The sequence below is a fragment of the Gracilinanus agilis genome, chromosome 2, assembly GCF_016433145.1.
Source record: "Gracilinanus agilis isolate LMUSP501 chromosome 2, AgileGrace, whole genome shotgun sequence".
Lineage (NCBI taxonomy): Eukaryota > Metazoa > Chordata > Mammalia > Didelphimorphia > Didelphidae > Gracilinanus > Gracilinanus agilis.
The window spans coordinates 158,914,457-158,933,612 of record NC_058131.1 but is presented as its reverse complement, the minus strand read 5'-3'; the positions used below and the strand labels follow the sequence as shown (position 1 = coordinate 158,933,612).

At 41.9% G+C, this 19,156-nt stretch overlaps 1 protein-coding gene across 1 annotated transcript in view; it reads right to left on the bottom strand.

Annotated features, from left to right (window-relative positions):
• The window catches only part of PEBP4 (phosphatidylethanolamine binding protein 4), a 301,778-nt gene that overhangs the window by 142,042 nt on the left and 140,580 nt on the right, over positions 1–19,156 (bottom strand). Inside the window, 1 exon segment of the mRNA XM_044663477.1 lies at positions 3,188–3,286. Coding sequence (XP_044519412.1) covers positions 3,188–3,286 — 99 coding nt within the window.

Genomic DNA, 19,156 nt, shown 5'->3' with positions numbered 1-19,156 from the left:
CTCATTCTCAACAGTGGCTCTTCCAAACTTTTTCATTTCTCCTCAAACTTCCCATGCTCTTCCTACCCCCACTCTCTCATCTGAGAACCTTGCTCCATATTTTTACAGAAAAAAAAATTGAGACCATTTACTATGAGCTCTCTTTTCCCCTCTTCCTCATCTCCTACCACTCAGATGCCTTCTATCAATTTCTCCTCCTTCACCCCTGTCTTACATGGCCAAAATAAATACAATTTTGATTGGTGGCCAACCTTTTGGTGATGAGCCTCTTTGAACTAACTTAGGCTGGTCCATGGATGACAGTCATACGATCTATTCCCAGATCTGAATTTGAAACCTTTCCAACTTGGTAAGAGCTCCCAGGGTCTATATTATTACATTGGTATAGTCAAAGAACTCAAGGTCATTGTCATCCTCCAGATGAAGCAACTGTTCAGACCACTTCAAGAGGACCATGTTCACTTCTGGCCACCGTGTTTTGGGAAGGATGCCGACAAGTTAGAACACACATAGGGCCACTCATAACCATGCTATAAGTTGAAGGCTTTGAGGAGGTAGAGCCTGACATCAAGGGATTATATTTGTTTTGCTTGGACCTGTAGCACAGAATGAGGTATAATGGATAGAAATTGGACAGTTGTATTTCAGTTCAATATAAGGAAAAACTTTGTAGCAACTGGAGTTATTCTTGAAATATGATGCCTTGGGAGATAGTAAAGCTCCCCATCATTAGATTTATACTTAAGAGGAAGTAGACTTAAGTGTCAGAAGTGTTGTAGAGATGATACTTATTTGAGTATGGGTTGGAGAAATAAGTTTATATGATCTAAGAAGTGAGGCCTTTTGATAATAAAAGATTTACAGACTGTTAAAAATTTGTCTGAGGCTTGCAGTTGGGAAAATATTGCCCCACTGCATGGTGTCAGAGTAGGCATGAAGAAAGTGCCCTTTGGGACAACTAAGTGGCTCAATGAATAGTGCCAAACCTGGAGATGAGAGGTTTTTGGGTCCAAATGTGGCCTCAAACACTTCCTAGCTGTGGGACCCTAGGCAGGTCACTTAACCCCATTTGCCTAGCTCTTACCACTCTTCTGCTTTGAAGTCCATACTTAGTGTGAATTCCAAGACAGAAGGTTAAAAGAGAAAAGGAAAAAGAAAAAAATACCCCTAGGCTATACTGTGGAGCGTTCCTCCCTCTGGGTCCTGCTGGGTGGGATCCAGCATCTTATATCCTGTAGGATGTGATGTACACTTTGTATGTGGCCCCTGAAATTCAGAGCCTATGGGGTCAGACAAGACCTAGGGGAAATAGCTGAAGAAAGCCACCATTTCCTGTTTGGCACTTGGACCAGGGACAGCTGGTGAAAACCAGACTGAAACTCAATACCCTTCTTAGCTGTGGTGGGGAGGGCTGGGAGCCTCGTCCTGGCAGTTGTCTGCCGGACAACTGCCACCTACTCCATTTCTAAGTTGGGCTATTGATCTTGGCTGGCCCTTTCACTCTAAAGATGTCATAAGACAAAATAACACCATTGTAAGAGCTCCAGAGGAGACAGCGGGGCCATCTTGTTTGTGAACTGAGACTGCTTCATTCTTAGATTCTGCCATCTAAATGTTGTTCCTGTAGGACAAAGTCAGAATTGGAGTATAGTGGAAAGAGAACTAGCTTGGGTCAGAAGTCCTGGATTCTCATACCACTTAGCCATATTCTCTTTGCTAAATTGCTTCCCTTCTCTGTACCTTGGTTTTCTCAACTGACAAATAAGGATGATGGCCTGGATGATCTTTAAGGTCCCTTCCAGCTTTAATATTTGGGTGTTCAAAGACTCTAGGAACTTGTTAATAGAAAATAGCCTTTGTTCTTGGGTTATAGCATAAGAATATTTTCCAAGAGACTCCCTCCTTCCCCTCTGTGGTGGGCCCTTTTTTCCTTAAGCACACCACCTAGCACATCTGCTCTTTCCTGATGGAAAGTCAGCAGCTACTCCAAAGGAGGGTAATTTCAATACCTTCTTCTTTTTCTCCTCTCACTTTTCCTCCTTGTGACCCTCTTAGTGCACCTGCTTTATGCAGGGGTCCTATGACACTTACTTTCAATGAGAACCTTTAAAAAAATAACCCTTACCTTCTACCCAAGAATTAATATTCTGTATTGGTTCTGTGGGAAATATAAGTAAGGGTAGTGGAGTGGTAAGGGCTAGGCAATAAGGGATTGAGTGGCTTGCCCAGTCACACAGCTAAGAAGTGTTTGAGGTCAGATTTGAACTCGGAACCTCCCATCTCTAAGCCCCAGTGAGAGGCTTTTGATAGGAGTGGACGTGGGTTCCAACATAGTTCAACTCATCCTTTTAGAGAGGGAAGGCAGGAGTGTGGAGTAAGGAAGGCAGCGTAGCACCTCTCTTTGGTCAACAACCACTAACAGCAAGAGCCAAACTTGCACTTTTGCAGCTGGCAACTTATCGTATATGGCAGACATGCTGGTAGCTATTTTCACTTGTCTGTGTGTTGCCATCTCTCCCCCACCTCCCTTTCTGATTCTTTCAGGAGCTCCTTCCCTGCTCTAGAGAAGTTCATTCATTAGTGAATAGCCAACGCTGACTCCCAGCACATCAGAAGTAGAGGGGCAGAGCCTTGGCAATACCACTTTGAAGTCTCCCAATCCCTTTGGAGGACTTTCCAGGACCTTCAAACACTGTTGTGGAGCTACATTACATTACACCCATTCCCAGGGGAAACATTCACAACTAATGGAAGAAAGGGGCCATGAGCTAAGTCCCAAATTAAAAAAAAATAAAGCAAAACAGAATACTCATGCTTACCCTTCAATGGCTCCTCAGCCTCTTCAGGCCACATCAGGCACACAAGAAAAGAAGTGCTGCCTATTGGAACCAGTTTGGTTAGAGCTGTCCCAACCGGATCAACTTGTGCGGTATGGGGCCCTGAAATCCCAATATTTGGCTCCATGGTGCTCTAGCTCTCCATCCCTGCCCCCAGACATCATACTTTGGTTTAGAAATGCAATTAGGAAATGAAGAGGGTTGTGGAGGACAGGTGGCTGGTGGGTGATGCCAGGGGCTCTCTGATTATCCCAGACTCCTCTCCCAAAAGGGAACATGAAAACACCAACATGTTCAAGCTTTCAGCTCTCACCCTTCATGGATAAAAAGGTATTGATGAATCTACTCACACTGATATTAGCTATCAGCCAATGTCTCCAGTAGCGATATTTTGGATGATTCTTGCTGGGGGCATCTGGATCAACCATCATCAATAAGTACTTCTTTTTCTGGAAGAAAAATCCCAAAAAGAGTTCAGTGTCATGGGTGACCAGGACTTTGATGAGGACAAAAGAAGGCTCTGATTGCCCCTCCCTCCATGCTAGCCAAGATACTCTGCTTTCTTGGCATTGCTGACACTGTTCAAGAGGAAGGTTTGAGTTCTCTTGGGTAGGAGTAAGGAAGCAGAGTACCCCCACCTCCCTTTAATGGAGGAGTATCTAGTCATCGACAAGTATTTGTTGAGCATCTACTATGTACTCAGTACTATATTAGATATTTGGGGGGACACAGAAGACATAGAAAGGGATCTCTGCCTTCAAGGAGGCTAGAGGTTGAATAAACTTACACAGATTTATGAGGAGACGGGAAATAATATTGCATAATACAAATGCTAAAATATCTATTACAGACCATAAGTGCTTTCTGTAGTATTTCAGAGCTGAGAGTAGGCTGAAGTTATCAGAAAGAGTTTAATGAAAGAAGTGGGTTTGGATTTAGATGGGAAAGAAGGAATTGGAGGGCATCGTGTAAGCAAATTCAAGACGAGAATGAATATATTACCATAAGGGGAAGGAAGAATGAAGAATAAGGTTGGGTAGGTGGAATGAAGTTCTGTTTTAAGGCTTTAAAGAGAGCCAGAAATCTTGTTCTTCATTTTTTAGTCATGTCCAACTCTTTGTGACCCTATCTGTGGTTTTCCTGGCAAAGATACTGGAGTGATTTGTCATGTCCTTCTCCAGTTCATTTTACATATAAGGAAACTGAGGCAAACAGGGTTAAGTGACTTGCCCAGGGTCCCACAGCTAGTATCTGAAGCCAGATTTGAACTCATGAAGAGAAGTCTTCCAGAACTCTATCCACCATGCCACCTAGCTGTCAAATCTGTCTTTTGCATTGCACAGAGCCACCCAGCTCAATCCAGCAACCAATTATTACATGTCTATGATGCACTGTATACTATGCTAGACCCTTGCAAGGCAAAGAGAAAATGAAACAGAGCCAGTCCTCAAATCCTCTGCTGGCGAGGGGGGATGCAACATAGATACCACTGAGTACAGTACAAGCTGGTGAATGATAGAGGTGAGGGAGAGATCAAAGTACACTTGAAAAATTCGAGAGACTCAGAGCACTACTGACTAGGAAAGACATGAAAATGGTGTTTAAGGGAGATTGGATTGGCAGTCATTTATAGGATGCATTTAAGGAAGGGAAAGCTGGGAGGCAAAGAAGCCAAATAGGAGAGAACTATAGTAATCCAAAAAGGAAGCAAGGCACCACAACCACTTTGGCATCCCAGAGATCTTTTAAACCAGAGATGACCTGGAATAGGGAGCATTCTCAGGCCCCCACAGATTCTTAGAGCTTTGCCTGGTTCCAGAACTGAGTCCAAGATGGATCGGGCTGACTGGGTGTTAAATTAGTATATATTCAGGTATATATATACTCCTCCCAGCTCCTTTTGCCCATGGCCAGACTTGAATGACTTGAGGATGGGAGGCTGAGAGAGAAGGAAACAGGGAAGAGGAAGAAAGAGAGAGGGAGGAATGCTCTGAAAGAGTAGGTATCCATTCTGGCATAGAGAGGCAGAATTGAAATCATGGCAAAGTCTCCTGGAACTTCAGTCCTCACTCAGGTTTTCTACTCCCCTTGAATCTAATGATGCTCAGAAAAACTGTTTTCATTTTCAAGAAGTGTTTCTCTAACATTCCCCTGACCCAGCTAGGGACAAAGGCACTCCTTGGTTCTGCGTTGCTGGTTCTCTCCTTGGTTCCATGTGCATGCTATAGTGACTCTGGGATGACTGGCCAAAAACTCTCAGAAAACCTCCCCTATCCTGACGTTTGCCCCAGGTCATCCATCTCCTGATTTTGCTCTTAACTACCCATCCCTCTTCAAAGAGCTCAGCAGGAAAGAATAGGCTTTTGTGGGCCTGACCTTCTCATCTTTTGTCTCTGTGTGCCTAGGGAGCTGGTTCCTAGCCCTGCCACTAACCACATCCTCTAGCAGGAGCTCCCAAACACCCTCGCAAATTCTGGGGGGTTTCCACCTCAGTTTTCTCCCTCCTACCAGATGAAATGGGGCATGGGGATTTAACTCCTTGCTAGGCTCCATGGAGTCTGTCTCAGGCTCCTCCACCCCTAGTTGTGTGATCTCTGAAGCATTTGCTCTAGGCAGAGAAGGAGAGGAAGGGAGTCATTCTTTTGAATAGACCAGACATGTGCAACTGATTTCTGGCAATGTTGACCTATCTATGAACACAAAGAGCACAAAGCAAAATGTGTTAGTTACTAAGGCAGGTTGTATGGTTTGCTTCTCCAGAGATTTTTTTTGTCTAACTGTTCCATGTGTGCTTGTTCTGACTGCGCAACAGAGAACGTCAGCCCCTTGAGGGCAGGGGCTAGTTCCTACTTCTCTATGCCATACAACACCTAGATGTGACTACCTCTTCAAATGAATTCTGGAAAGGAATGGGTAAGGGACTGGTAGAGTGTGAGTCTGCCCAAAGGCAAGAAGATAAGCTTTATAATCTCTCAAAATTCTCTTTGAATCACTTATTTATGTATAGTCTTTGATACAGAAGATAAAAAGTTGATAAAGTAGTGACAACAAAGAAGTCTCTTTGTGAGAGAAATCCAGAATTTGGGTTTTTAGCTTTAGTGCCAAAAGATAAAAATTGTTTTTTCTCTTATTTTTTTTTTATTTCAGGAGAACTGCAGCTCCATAATATTAATATTTATAGTTGTTATTTATATAATGATTTGTGGTTTTCAAAGTGCTTTTCATACATAGTTTTTCTTCTGAGACACTTCCTTAACTTGCACTCAAATATGGAAAGGTTGGGTCCCCGAAGGATGACTTCTGCTTTGGATTCCGGGGTACCCTGTTGGTCTGGACTTCAAACATTATAGCTCATGAGCCCCCATTGGTGTGCTTCTCCTTGATAGTCAGCCAGTAGGCAGAAAATGTAAAGGCATTTATTATGGCATAGTAGAAATAGTAGTAGCAAACCATTCTTCCCATAAACCTGGCACATTCCCTTTGATAATATATACACTGAATCTGTAGGAAGAGTGGGAACAAACTTATAGTTCAAAAGTAACAAAACATACTCATGGAGTACACATGTGGTTATGGTTAGTAACTCCCCCCCCCACCCCATATTTTAGGTTTTGAAGTCTTTTCTTCTCCAGGGAGTCCTGACAAAGCTTCTCCATGGGCACAGCATATCTGCTGAGTTCCCAGGATTCTATTCCTTATAAAGCGCATTGACTATCATAAATCCATAGCTGACTCTTCTTCAGTGTCAGAGGTCATGCTCCTGGAAGCTGCTTTTAGCCTTAAATAACTGCACTTCTGAATCCTTTTCTATCTTGAGTGCACATCTTTGTTCCTTCAACTGCCTTAAACTCTCTGAAAGTGTCTTTTTAACTGCTGGATGGGATATTTCCTTCTGGGAAGGAGCTTTACAGCCAGACACCTTGGTTGATGGAAGGAAGAAAAGAGAAAATACTATTCTTCCTCTTTTATCTCATTTCCTACACCCTCCCCTCCCCTGCCAACCCCATGAAGAGTTGGGTTCTTCCTTGACGACTGGCTCCTGCCAGGACTTTTGAACTGCTCACTGTCTCCAGAGCTTAGCTATTTAAAGCTTCCAGAGTCAGGGCCAATTTTCAGCCCAGCCAATCTGTTGCCTCTTTTGACTCAGTCAAAGAGAAGTATTCATACTTGTAAAGGGATCACTGAATATTAACATCTTGCTAACAAATTGACAACAATTCATCTGTGACTATATCAACTGTGTAGCCTCAGAAGGCAGCACAGTGCAGTGGAAAAAAACAATGAATTTAGAGACACAGGGACCTGGGTTCAAATCCCCCTCTCCTCTATGTATATTATCTCCTTTGGTCCTTAAAATGTTTTTAATCTTTTTTTTACAGATGAAGAGAATAAAGCTCCAAGAGGTTAAGGGGTATTAGAGCCAGAATTTGAGTCCATCTCACCTGGCTCAAAAAAAGGAGAGGTTCTTTTAAAAGATGCATTTACTCAGAGCTCTGACTCAAAATTCTGGCTTTTAAGTTGATGCCTCGAGTTCAAGATTTGCATGTTCCCAGCATTCTTCAGTTGTATCCCCTTCCTATTAGCTCCATTTGCAGAAGACTCTTCTTGCTGTAGCTCCCCATAGTTCCATATTCCCAGGTACAATCACTAGTCACTGTATAAAATGCAGTCAACGAATAGATGGAAGTGTTGCCTCCATAATGGACAAGTATACTCAGATTTTTCAATATGGTACCTTGATAGGCATTCCTTTGATACAGTCCCTGAAGATAGAGATGCTTAATTTCTCATTGTGGATGGCAACTGCAGGGCAGATAACTATTAGAACATTCTCTCCAAAGAACTCAAAGAAGCTCAATCAAGAACTCAAAGTGGGTTATAAACTGATCTTGAGGTTTAACACAAGCTCAGATAAAGGGGAAAGTGAAATAGTATCAAATATCAAAAAGCATAACCTTCCATGGAAATCCACAATTAATGGAGAAGAAAAAAAAGAAGTAATATTACAAGAGTCTTCTCTAGCCAACTTTCCAGAAGGAGAAAACGAATAATGAATTCTAGTAGCAGATCACAAAACTGGCATGAAGAGAGGACATCCCATATAATTATGAGAGGAAATTGTATTTATTTTGCTGTTAGACATATCCTTCAGCTAAGAGAAGATGAGAAATTACTGATTTGCTATTTTACTTTCCAGAAAGAAATGATCTTTCAATCAGTATCAATCAGATACTTAAAAGGACTAAATATATGAAAGAATAAATAAAGTACTTATTAAGTACTTACTAAATGCAAAGCTCTGTCCTAAACTCTGGGGATACAAATAGAAAAGTCAGATCATCAGTCCATGCTTTCCAGGAGCTCACATGAGACAACACACATGGAATGTTTCAGCTGTAAGAAAGACAGAAGGGTCCCATAGTCCTTAGGGTGTAGGGCAGTGATGGGCAAACTATGGCCCTCGGGCCAGATGCAGCCCCCTGAAATGTTCTATCCTGAGGCGTGACATTGTTCCTAATCTGACGAATACAGTGAGTAGGATATAATACAATGAAACTTCAAAAGAGTTGCCTTAGAAACAGACTGACAGATGGGCATTTCCTTTCCTTTGGCCCCTTCTTTAAAAAGTTTGCCCATCCCTGGTGTAAGGGCAAAACAGGTGGTAATACCTCTTAAACATTATTTCCACTGATAAAATGATAACAGTTTCTGATGTTGAATTGTTTGACTACACCAAGCCCTTTGGTGGCAAGAACTTTCTTTTCTAGATCTTCAGTAGGTGTGGTGTTGGCACTTGCAGGAGTAATAATTGCCAGGTTACATCTTTATGTGGGTTAAATCCTAAGATGATGGTTACAGGTATGGTGCCTAGAAGAATTGCTATTTCCAAGGCTCTTGGGTTCAGGGTCTTGGACTGTCTCCATCAGGATCCAAAGGAAGATGGTGGTCAAGATGGTGGTGGTGGTTGTGGTTTGAGTTGCTTGAGACAAATTGCCTCCTGCCTTTCCCTCAGGGTGCCTTGATTACCTCAGCCAGTCTGGTTTGCCTTTAATATTATATTAAAGAGACATTGATAAGGGGCACTGATATTATGGCCAATAAAAAGAATTAATAAATGAAACAGAAATGATTAGAACCCTGGGAACAAGTGGCCATGCTATCACAGGGTTCCTAATAGAGATGGGAATGCTGGCCATAGACTGATGTGTCCCCTAGACATTAGGTGAATGGATTTCAAAGCATTCAGAGAAAAGGTAGGAAGAATTCTGTGGCTTGATATTCTTAAAAGCAAGTTGATTTAAGAGGTTTGGGAGGCTCTCAAGAATGAAAAATCTGAAGAAACAAATGCAAATTATAATGATTGAGGAATAAAAGGAGGAAGTATCTAAAAAGACTTATATGACTGCATAGGGGATTCATCCAGGAGTTCAAATTTTAAAAAGACAAGTACAATAGATGGAAGCAAGAAGATGATTGAGAATGAGTACAAAAAAAATGGCATGATCCTATATAAATAGGAATGTGAAATCCCAGAATTACCCAAGGGTTGCATAATTTGTGTGCTAAGCCAACAAAAAGAGTGGTGGTTTTTTTTTTTTTCAAGTAATGTTGGAAAGAAAGAAGAGATATGTTTAGTGATGGAGTGAATGAGATGAGGACAATGGACGATATAGACAGTTCTCACTTTACATAGGTGGACCCTTCCACAGACCTCTACTTACATAATGTGAATTTGCTGGAGAAGATGAGGAAGGAAGGAAGGGAGGGAGAGATAGAGCCAGAATATGGTTCAAGGACATATGGGAGCTGGGAACAGAAAAGTAAGAGCAGGAGGAGGAATACTCAGAGGCTAAAGCCAGCCACTTTGGGCCCTGGCTGGAACCAAGAGGGAGAACATGTCAGAACTAGTCATGTGGTGGCTGGACATGGACACAGACAGGAGAGGTCTGGTGACAGATGTGGACAGACATGGAACCCAAGTACCTGAGTGTGGACAGAGGGAAGGAGTCAGGGTGGGGAAGCTAGAGACATGGGTGAGGGCAAGAGCCAAAAGAGAGGACACAGTACTGTATGATAAAGTTAACATAGGTTTTTTTTTTGGAATGTGAATTTCTTTCAGAAGTTCTTTACAATAAAGTCAATTTTCCATTATGTGAATTTATGTAAAGCTAGAACTTTCTGTAATGAGAAGGCACAACTACTTGGTTTTTCTTTTGCTTCTCTGATTGAGAGGAATGATCTTCAAAATGAAAAGAATAGAACGAAAATGGTTGGCAGGAAATTGGAACTCAAGCTAAGTAAAGAGCCAGTAAGAGAATATCTAGAGGCCCTCAGTGAGTTTCAGTGACCTGATCTAATGAATTACACATTCTGTGGATGCGAATGCTGAACCATTGTTGGTGATGTTTGAGGAATGAAAAGTGGGAGAGTTGCTGTAGGATGAAAGATGGGTAAATGCTAAACTGATTTTATTAAAGGGGCTAAGAAAGTATGGTTTTCAAACTCTGGTTTGGTTTTGGTTCCTGGTATAAAAAGATTATTTAAAATGGTAGTTTTAGGAGTCAGCTAGTGCCTCAATAGATACAGTCAGGCTTACAGACAGGAGGTCCTGGGTTCAATGTGGTCTCCGACACTTCCTAGCTGTGTGACCTTGGGCAAGTCACTTAACCCCCATAGCCTAGCCTTTACCACTCTTCTGCCTTCCAACCAATGCACAGTATTGATTCTAAGATGGAATATAAAGATAAAATGGTAGTTTTTGTTTACTTAAAAGGGGATTAAGTTATCATTGTGTGATAAAATAGGTTCCCAGAGAGTAACGCTTCTAGACCAACTTCCTTTTGTTTTTTTTTGTTTTTTTTTTTAACAGGGTTGATAAGTCAAGGAAATGCAATCAAAGTGATATACAAATGTAATCAGCTCAAAATTAATTTACATAAGACTCTCACGGATTGAGGTTGGTAATTCAAAGCTTCAGGACTGTGTGAGAGGTGGAGCTGGTGAAAGCTTGAGAGAAGAGAGATCCTGGTCTTCTGGCTTCCAGCTTCAAGAGAGAAGACATATTTTATATTTTCTCCAGGGAGAGCCCTGAAGGGAGAGAAAGACTCCAGGAAGAAGCTGACATGTAGAAGAGACAGCATTTCAATCATGTCCCAATCCCTAGCTTACCACACTAGAGGCTTCAGGGAATTTCCCCTTAGGTAAGATCTTGGGCTTTCTCCTTCTCTCTCTCTCTCTCTGCCTGTCTCTGTCTCTGTCTCTGTCTGTCTGTCTCTCTCTCCCTCTTTTTTTGTTTCTCAGTATTTTACTTGCAATAGGAGAGCTCATTCACTCTCTTCTTTGCTGGGTGTAGCCTCACCTGCATATCAGTTTAGTATCTGCTTGAATAAATGGGTTTATTGCCTGTTTATTGTGTGTGGTCTTCATGTAACAAAATCAGTGGGAAGGGAATTAAACCTTGGCTATATAGCTAGAAGCACTTCTAAATGGGCTTTGAGGCCCTGGTTACCTTTGCTCTAAGCATGGTTCATGATAACTTTGTGGACTAAAAAGATCTGACTTGGAGGCTGGAACGGTGAGGTGGAGCCAGAGCTAGTTTGCCAACCAACCCAAAGTATGTTGAGTAATCTATCTATCAGAACCTGGCAGGAAACTCATGGTGGTAGCCACAGGATTCTGTCGTTGGCCCTGTTCTGATAAACTTTTTTAAGTCAGCGACTTGGATGAAGACACAGATTACATGCTTATCAAATTTATGGATGACATGAAGTTGGCAGGACTACCTCCGACAGAATAATCTTCCAAAAAGAGCTCAGAAGTTGTACTTTTAATGTGGGGAAGATATGGTTAGACAGTAATTCATTTGGAAAAGATCGGGAGTTTTTAGCAAATTATAAGCATAATAGAAATCAACAGTGCAACAGGGCAGCCAGAGAAGCTTTGGGATCTGTTATAATTATGGGAGTCTCTTGATCTTAAGCTACCTTATAATATATACAGAATTACAGAACGCTAGAGTCGGAAGGCCACTCAATGGATGTCAAGTCCAAGCCATGCCTGACAAAGAGCAGCGTCTACATCATACCCAACAAGGTTTCAACAAACCTTTGAAGGCCCCCAACAAAGAGAAACCCACCCTCTTTGGAGATAGCCTGGTCTATTTTAAGGCAGCTCTAATAGTTAGGAAGTTTTTCCTCTTAGTAAGCCTAAATTTGCTTCTTTGCAATTTCTACCCATTGCCTTATACCCTCTGGGAAGAAGCAGAACACTTCCATCATTCATCCATATGACATTCCTTCAACTACATGAGAAGACAGGTACCATGCTCTGTCCCAGAGCCTTTGTTTCTCTAAGCTAAGCATTCCTAGTTCCTTCACAGATGAGATCCTCCTGCGGCATGTGCTAAAGTCCTTTCAAGATTCTGGCCACCCTCCTCTGGACATGCTTCGGCTTGGCTATATCCTTCCCAAAAGCATGAAATGTAGATGCAGTCTGATCAGGACAGAGGAAAAAACAGGACTATTTCTCACCCCCTTATTACTGAACACTATGCCATCTTACTTTGTTAAGAAAACCTTTTCCCAAGAAAATCTTTCTGATGGAACACAGGAACCCTTCCCTGCCTTGCCAGTTGCTATTATCCTTTCTAAACTTCCAGACAATTAAAAAAAGTACAAATATTTTTTGTGCCATGTGTAACAAGGCTATATTTATGCATCATAAAGGATTTTGTGTGTATGTTTGGGTGCAACTAATAAAGAGAAATAGTTCTGTAAAAAAAAAAATAGGGTCATGGAGAGTCAGACGTGACTGAAAAAAAGACTGAATGAACAACAGTGATGCTATCTTAATATGACCAAAGACCAAATTAGTTCTTGTTTTGGTAAATCATAACCCTATTTCCCTATTTTGTTCTTGTAAAGCTGATTTTTGAACCCATCAAAAGTTTTTACATTTATTCGTACTGAATTTCATCTTTGTTCAATTTTTTAAAATTAATTAATTGGTTTATTACATTAAAATTCCCAGGTATCTCCCTTCCTCCCTTCCCTCTCCTCCCCACACTAAAGAAGGCATCATTTGACAAAAAGATATGTGCATATTTAAAACTATATCTAGGTTGTTTCTATTTATCAGTTCTTTCTCTGGAAGTGGACGTATATAAGTTGTTCTTCAAATAATATTTCTATTGCTTTTAGTTCTGCTCATTTCACTCTTCATAATTTCATGGAGGTCTTTCCATGTTTTTTTTTTAATTAACTGTTCATCATTTCTTATGGTACAGTAGTATTCTATTACAATCATTTGTCACAATTTGTTTGGCCATTCTCCCCCCCCCCAAGTTGATAGGCATCTCCTCAGTTTTCAGTCCTTTTTTCATTATTGTTTAAAGAAATGCAAATCAAAACAACTCTGAGATATTGTCTCATGCCTATCATATTGGTTAAAAAGATAAAAGCAAAATAACAAATGTTGGAAGGGATTTGGAAAAATGGGGATACTAATACACTGTTGGTAGAACTATAAACATATCCAATCATCTTGGAGAACAACTTGAAATTATGCCCAAAGAGTTATAAAACTGTATATACCCTTACATCCAGAAATACCGTACCTGGTTCTGTTTTCTCAGGTGATCAGGGAAAATGGAAAAGAATCTGTTTTAAAACATCTTGTTCAATTTGGCCTAATATCAGCCTGTCAAGATCTTCTGAATTTTTTTTCTTCCTGTTCTGTCTCTTAGTAACTATGTGACCTCAAGTGAATCGCTTACCTTTTTGGGTCTCATTTTCCTTAGGAGCTTGGACTAGATGACTTCTAATGTCAATTCCAGTTTTTAATCTATGAATTTTGGCTGTTATTTGGTGGGTTAGCAATCCCTCCCAGATTCTTCCCAGTTGGAGATTTGCTAACAATGCCATCTATAATCAAACCATACTATCTTTCACATTAGTCTACTTATGGGTTTTTTTGGTGAGTAGTTGGTTTTATATGAGCATTCTCTTACAGTAATGACTGATATGGAAGTATGTTTTGCATAATAATACATGTATAATCCAGATTAAATTGCTTACCATCTCCTGAGAGGGGGAGAGAAGGGGAGGGAGATAATTTGAATCTTATAATTTAGGGAAATGTATGTTGAAAATTGTTACAACATGTAATTGGAAAAATTAAATATCTTTGAATAAAAAATAAAGATTTAAAAAAGAATGCCATCTATATTTTATTGAAGTCATTGATAATGTACAAATCCCTGGGCATTCCCCTGAAGACATCCCTCCGTGCTGATCTGGATTCATTAATGATGACTCTTTGGAAATGGTCATTCAGCCAGCAGCAAATTCACCTAATTGCAAGTTTCTAATCCTAATTTTTCCATTTCCCCCCCAAGAATACTATGAGAGCCATCAAAATGCTCTGTTAACTCTTGGTGTAAACATATAATAATGTAAATGAAAATGACAGAAATTCCAAAATGAATAGTCATTAGAATGGTCAATCCTGGTCCTGGAGAGGAATTGAGAAAATATTTGTCCCTTCTTCCTTTGCGAAGGTGGGGAAGGGGAAGACTATGGATGTGCATTTTTGCACGTATCATTAGACATGGCTGAAAAATTGGTCGGTTTTGCCAATCTGCTTTTTGCTTCTTTTGTTTTGATTTTTGATACAAGGAATGATTTCCTGGTGAAGGGTCAGAGGAAGTATTCGTTCAGAAATAAAAATGACATAGAAGCAAAGGCTAGCAACAGAATTAAGACAAATTAAATAATATCCAGGCAAACTATATTTAGAGCATTCTCTTTATCTGCCACGTCTCTAGGAGCCCATCACAAAAACCAAATAGAGTTCTGGTGAACCTCATTCTTGCTGAAGTCATCCTGGCTCTTTCTGACCACCACTTCCTTTCCTAGATGTTCACTAACCATTGTTTTAATAATACCTTTTGGAATTTTTCCAGGAGCCAGAGTCAAGCTCACTTGCCTTTGCTTTGCAGATTCTTGTCTCTCCCCCCGCCCCTTAAATTGGGACATCTCTAATCTAATCTCTAGCTCTCATACTTCAGTCTCTCTCTTATTCATTCTCCACTGTCTCTCACAAAGGTAGTGACAGTTCCACTCACCCTAGCCCAGGCAGGTCATAGCTGCACCACACATTCACAGTGTTAACAACTGACATATGTCTAGTGGAGCATCACGAAGGGCAGTGAAGGAAGCTGAAGGGAGAGAAGTGGAAACCTTGTCATACTGGTTGAAAATGCTAGGAAGTGTCAGACTATTGTTTTTCATCTTTGTGATTGAGTGACTTGGGATTTTCAGAGTGAGTTCTCCCTTCACCCATGAAGGCTATCATTATTCCTCTGATTTGATAGGAAGTTTTCTAGAGAGGCATGGAGATGGCTCAGTGGATAGAGAACCAGACCTGGAAGATGGGAGGCCCTGGGCAAGTCACTTCTTCCCCAATTGCCTAGCCTTTACCACTCCTCTGTCTTGGAACTGATACTTGGTATTGACTCTGAGACAGAAGGTAAAGGTTTAAAAAAATTAGAAAGTCTTCTAGAATTGTCCTAGACAAAAAATTCACTTCTCTATAATGAATCTGGTAATGAGGTTTGTAGATGGTAGGAATCTCACAAGTGCTCACTGAATTAAATTGGAGAAGACACGAAGGGGAGAGGAGAAGGAGGGAGAGGTGTGTTAGCTGTCTTCAACTATTTGAAGGTTTGTCATGTAGAAGAGGGATTAAGCTTATTTCCCCTGTCCCCAGAAGGCAGCATGGTGTAATGGATAGGGCACTGGACCTAGGAGTTAGGAGGTCATGGTTTCAAATCTGACGTCAGACACTTATTAACTGGGTGATCATGGGTGAGTCACTTAATTTCTATGTGCCTCCGTGTCCTAATCTACAAAATAAAGGGGCTAGACTTCATGACCTCTGGGGTCCCTTTTCACTCCAAATCTATGATGCAACAAAGCCAAATTGCAAAGAAACAGATTTCATGGGGTTTAGAAAGGAGCCCCCTAACAAATGGAGCTGTCCAACGGTGGAATGGGTTGTCTGCTAAGGGAATGAGTTCCCTGTCACTGGGGGTGTTCAAGTGCTTTCTGGTACTGCTGGACATGCTTCAGGAAGAGATTGGATTATATGGATTTTAGCATCCCTTATATCACTAAGATTCTAAGTTAAGTAACACTAGACCAAACACACTTCAGTGCAGGAGATCTGGCCAGATCTTTATGCCTGAAATTCACTGCCCCCAAGCCAGCTGCCAATCCGTGATTAAAACACAGGACTATTTGTTTGAATGCCATGCTAATTTAACTCTTTAATATAGCCTTTGGTATATAGGATATTACCAAAGGCTTATTGAGAGTCTAAACAAATCCCCCCCACACACACACACACACACATGCTTACTCCTCCAAGAACTCTAATGGAACTTAAGACATTCGAATCTCTCAGAGAAACCAGGGCCCCCCTTCTTCAGTAAGTTAGACTTGCCATGGGGTTGCCGACCACATAAAATACTATTGCCGTGCCCGGTGTACCGGTGGATAGCTCTCTGGCTTCCCAGGGAGGTCTCCCCATGGAAGGGGGAACTCTGGTAGTTCTCTGGCACCGAGGCTGTTCGTACCTATAAATTATTTGCCAATCATTTGAGTTCTATCTTTGAATTTTTTGAGGGAGGTGGCGGTGGCAATGGTGATGCTGGTTGGCTCTAGAGAATTCCTGTGCATCGATCACTATCGCCTGGCATCTCCACTTATTTCAAACAACGGCTAAAAGTGGGAATTTCTGTAACCTCTTCCTTAGTAAAAACCAAGGGGAAACCCACACACTATCTGAGTAGCTTTATCTTTGCATTCATGGAATGGTTCCACCCATTCTCTGCTTGGGCTCCTGCCATAGACACACTGAGGAGATCTTTCCTCTCCTCCCGGGCTTTGGGGACAGGGGTCTTTGCTTTTTCAGCTTCCTTGAAACAAAAGCTCACCTCTGGGTTTCCATTCTCTAGAAAAATATCGACTTAGCCCAGACAGTCACCCCCATCTGGCCGGACTTGGTCACCCCCCAACAAGTGTTTACTCAAGGTCAAAGAGAAGACTAAGACACTCTTGACTTTATTCCCTTAATGTTCTCTCTTCTCTCCCAGATCCATTCTTCTGAGGGCGACTGCCACCATCCCGTGTCTCTGAACGAGAAGACACAGCCATTTTTACCTCAGAAGAAGCTTAAAAACACTAAGTCCTAAAAGATTTAGTATGTAGAAGATGGGATTAAATGAGATATTTCTTTCTTCCTTAAAAAACAAACAAACAACCCTTACTTCTGTCTTGGAATCAATACTGTGTGTTGGCTCTAAGGCAGAAGAGTGGTAAGGGTTAGGCAATGGGGGTTAAGTGACTTGCTCAGGATCACACAGCTAGGAAGTGTCTGAGGCCAGATTTGAACCTAGGACCTCCCTTTCTTAATCTGACTCTCGGCCACCCAACTGCCCCTGAGATCATCTTTCTAAAGTTCTTAGCACTATGCCTGGCATGTAGTAGGTACTTGATAAACACTTGTTCCCTCCTTTGCCTCATATTGTCCCCCAACTTGATAAAGGGGGAAGCCCTAGTTCTCTTGCCATTCCAGGCAGTCTCACAAGTTGGAGCATTTCCAATCATCAAAACCACATATGTTTATTGTGCCCTTTACAGGGTATGAAGTACTTTCACATCCATTCTCATTCAAGCTTTATATAGACCTTGTGAGATAGGTAGGGCTGGCGGTGTTATCCCCATTTTGTAGACGAAGAAACTGGAGCTCAGTGCAAATAAAGTGATTTGTCTAAGGTTACACAGTGAGTAGCGAGCGGAGCTGGGACTCAAATCTGGGGCTCCTGGTTCTTAGTTTGGTCTTTATCCTCCCACGGTACTGCTGTTCCATAGGTAAAACAGTAGATGGTGATTTGGAACCTTAGTCATTATTCACACGCCGTGTCTTAACAGGCCTTCATCCCTCCCTTGCAGAGACTGAAAGTACTCTGACGTACTCAACCATTCTCCCAAGAGTCTTTAAAGTCGAGGGCCCGTTCTTTCCCCATTTTATGAATAGAGAAACTGAGGCACCTGGAAGGCCAATGGTTTTCCCCAAGATCATTCAGTGAGTTTGCAAGAATTAAGAATAATATCTTGAAAGTCGCCCCTCCTCGTTCTGTACTGATGGTACGAGGCCCATCTTGGACTTGGTATTTCCCAGCCTTTTTTTTTTTTTTTTTTGGTTGTTTCCCCAGGTTTTGGTCTAGTTCAGTGTCCTTGGACAGGAGGATCATTACACTAACCCCAAATGCCTCTCTCTCTCTTCCTAGGAACTCCTAACCCTCCCAGCTGTTAGCCTCCCAGGTACTAACCCTGCTGGGGGATGACAGCAACCCCAAGAGACTTACCCCAGACAATCACCCCCATCTGGCTGGGCTTGGTCACCCCCAACAAGTGTGAAAATACCACCTTTGCAGGCCAGAATCCGAAAGAAATTGGGAACCTGCTGTTAGCTACATTCCCACTCCTTCTCATGTTTGCTGTTATTTTTTAACACTTTTTTTTTTCATAAAAGCACTATCCTCTTCCCCAGAGCTTGCCTGTAGCGAAGGCATGGTCTGTACAACTGCAATTATTTCAGAGAACAGATGGAGTGAGGAGCAGAAAGTCTGTTAATAGTAATAGAAATGCTACATGTTAACCTGGACAGCACATGATGACAGTCCCATGACTACCCGTTCTGTTCCTACCAGCTGGGCAGCCAAAGTAGGAATGAGATATTCACAAACAGCCATCAGCCACGTAGCCACCTAAAGTTAGAACTCAAATTCCTTCACACCAGGGGCTTTGGCGACCACAGGGGCTTGGGCCTACCGCGAGGAGGGCCAGGCCACCCTTGGGGCCTACAGCAGGAAGCACCAGGCCGTCCCTTGGGCCTGGAGCAGGAAGGGCCAAGCCGGCCCTTGGGCCTGGGTTTCTAGAAGGCACCCCAGCCCTGGTTTACTTCAAAGGTCACCTCAGCTCCCCTGGCCACCTAGGGCCTCACCCTCGGGCAGATCCGGCCAGGGGCTGGCATTCTAGGGAAAGGAAGAGTCTGTAGGTGGCAGGCCGGAAAAGAAGCCTCTGAGGGCCAACTCGGGATTCACCTTCATGTGCCTAATTACTATGCTCCCTGCCAGGAAGTTATAGAGATCCCAGGAAAGAAATGTAAAATGGAAAGAGGCACAAAATAGTTTTTATATATTGTATATAAACTATTTTGTGCCTCTTTCTATTTTTATATATATTATTTAAAAT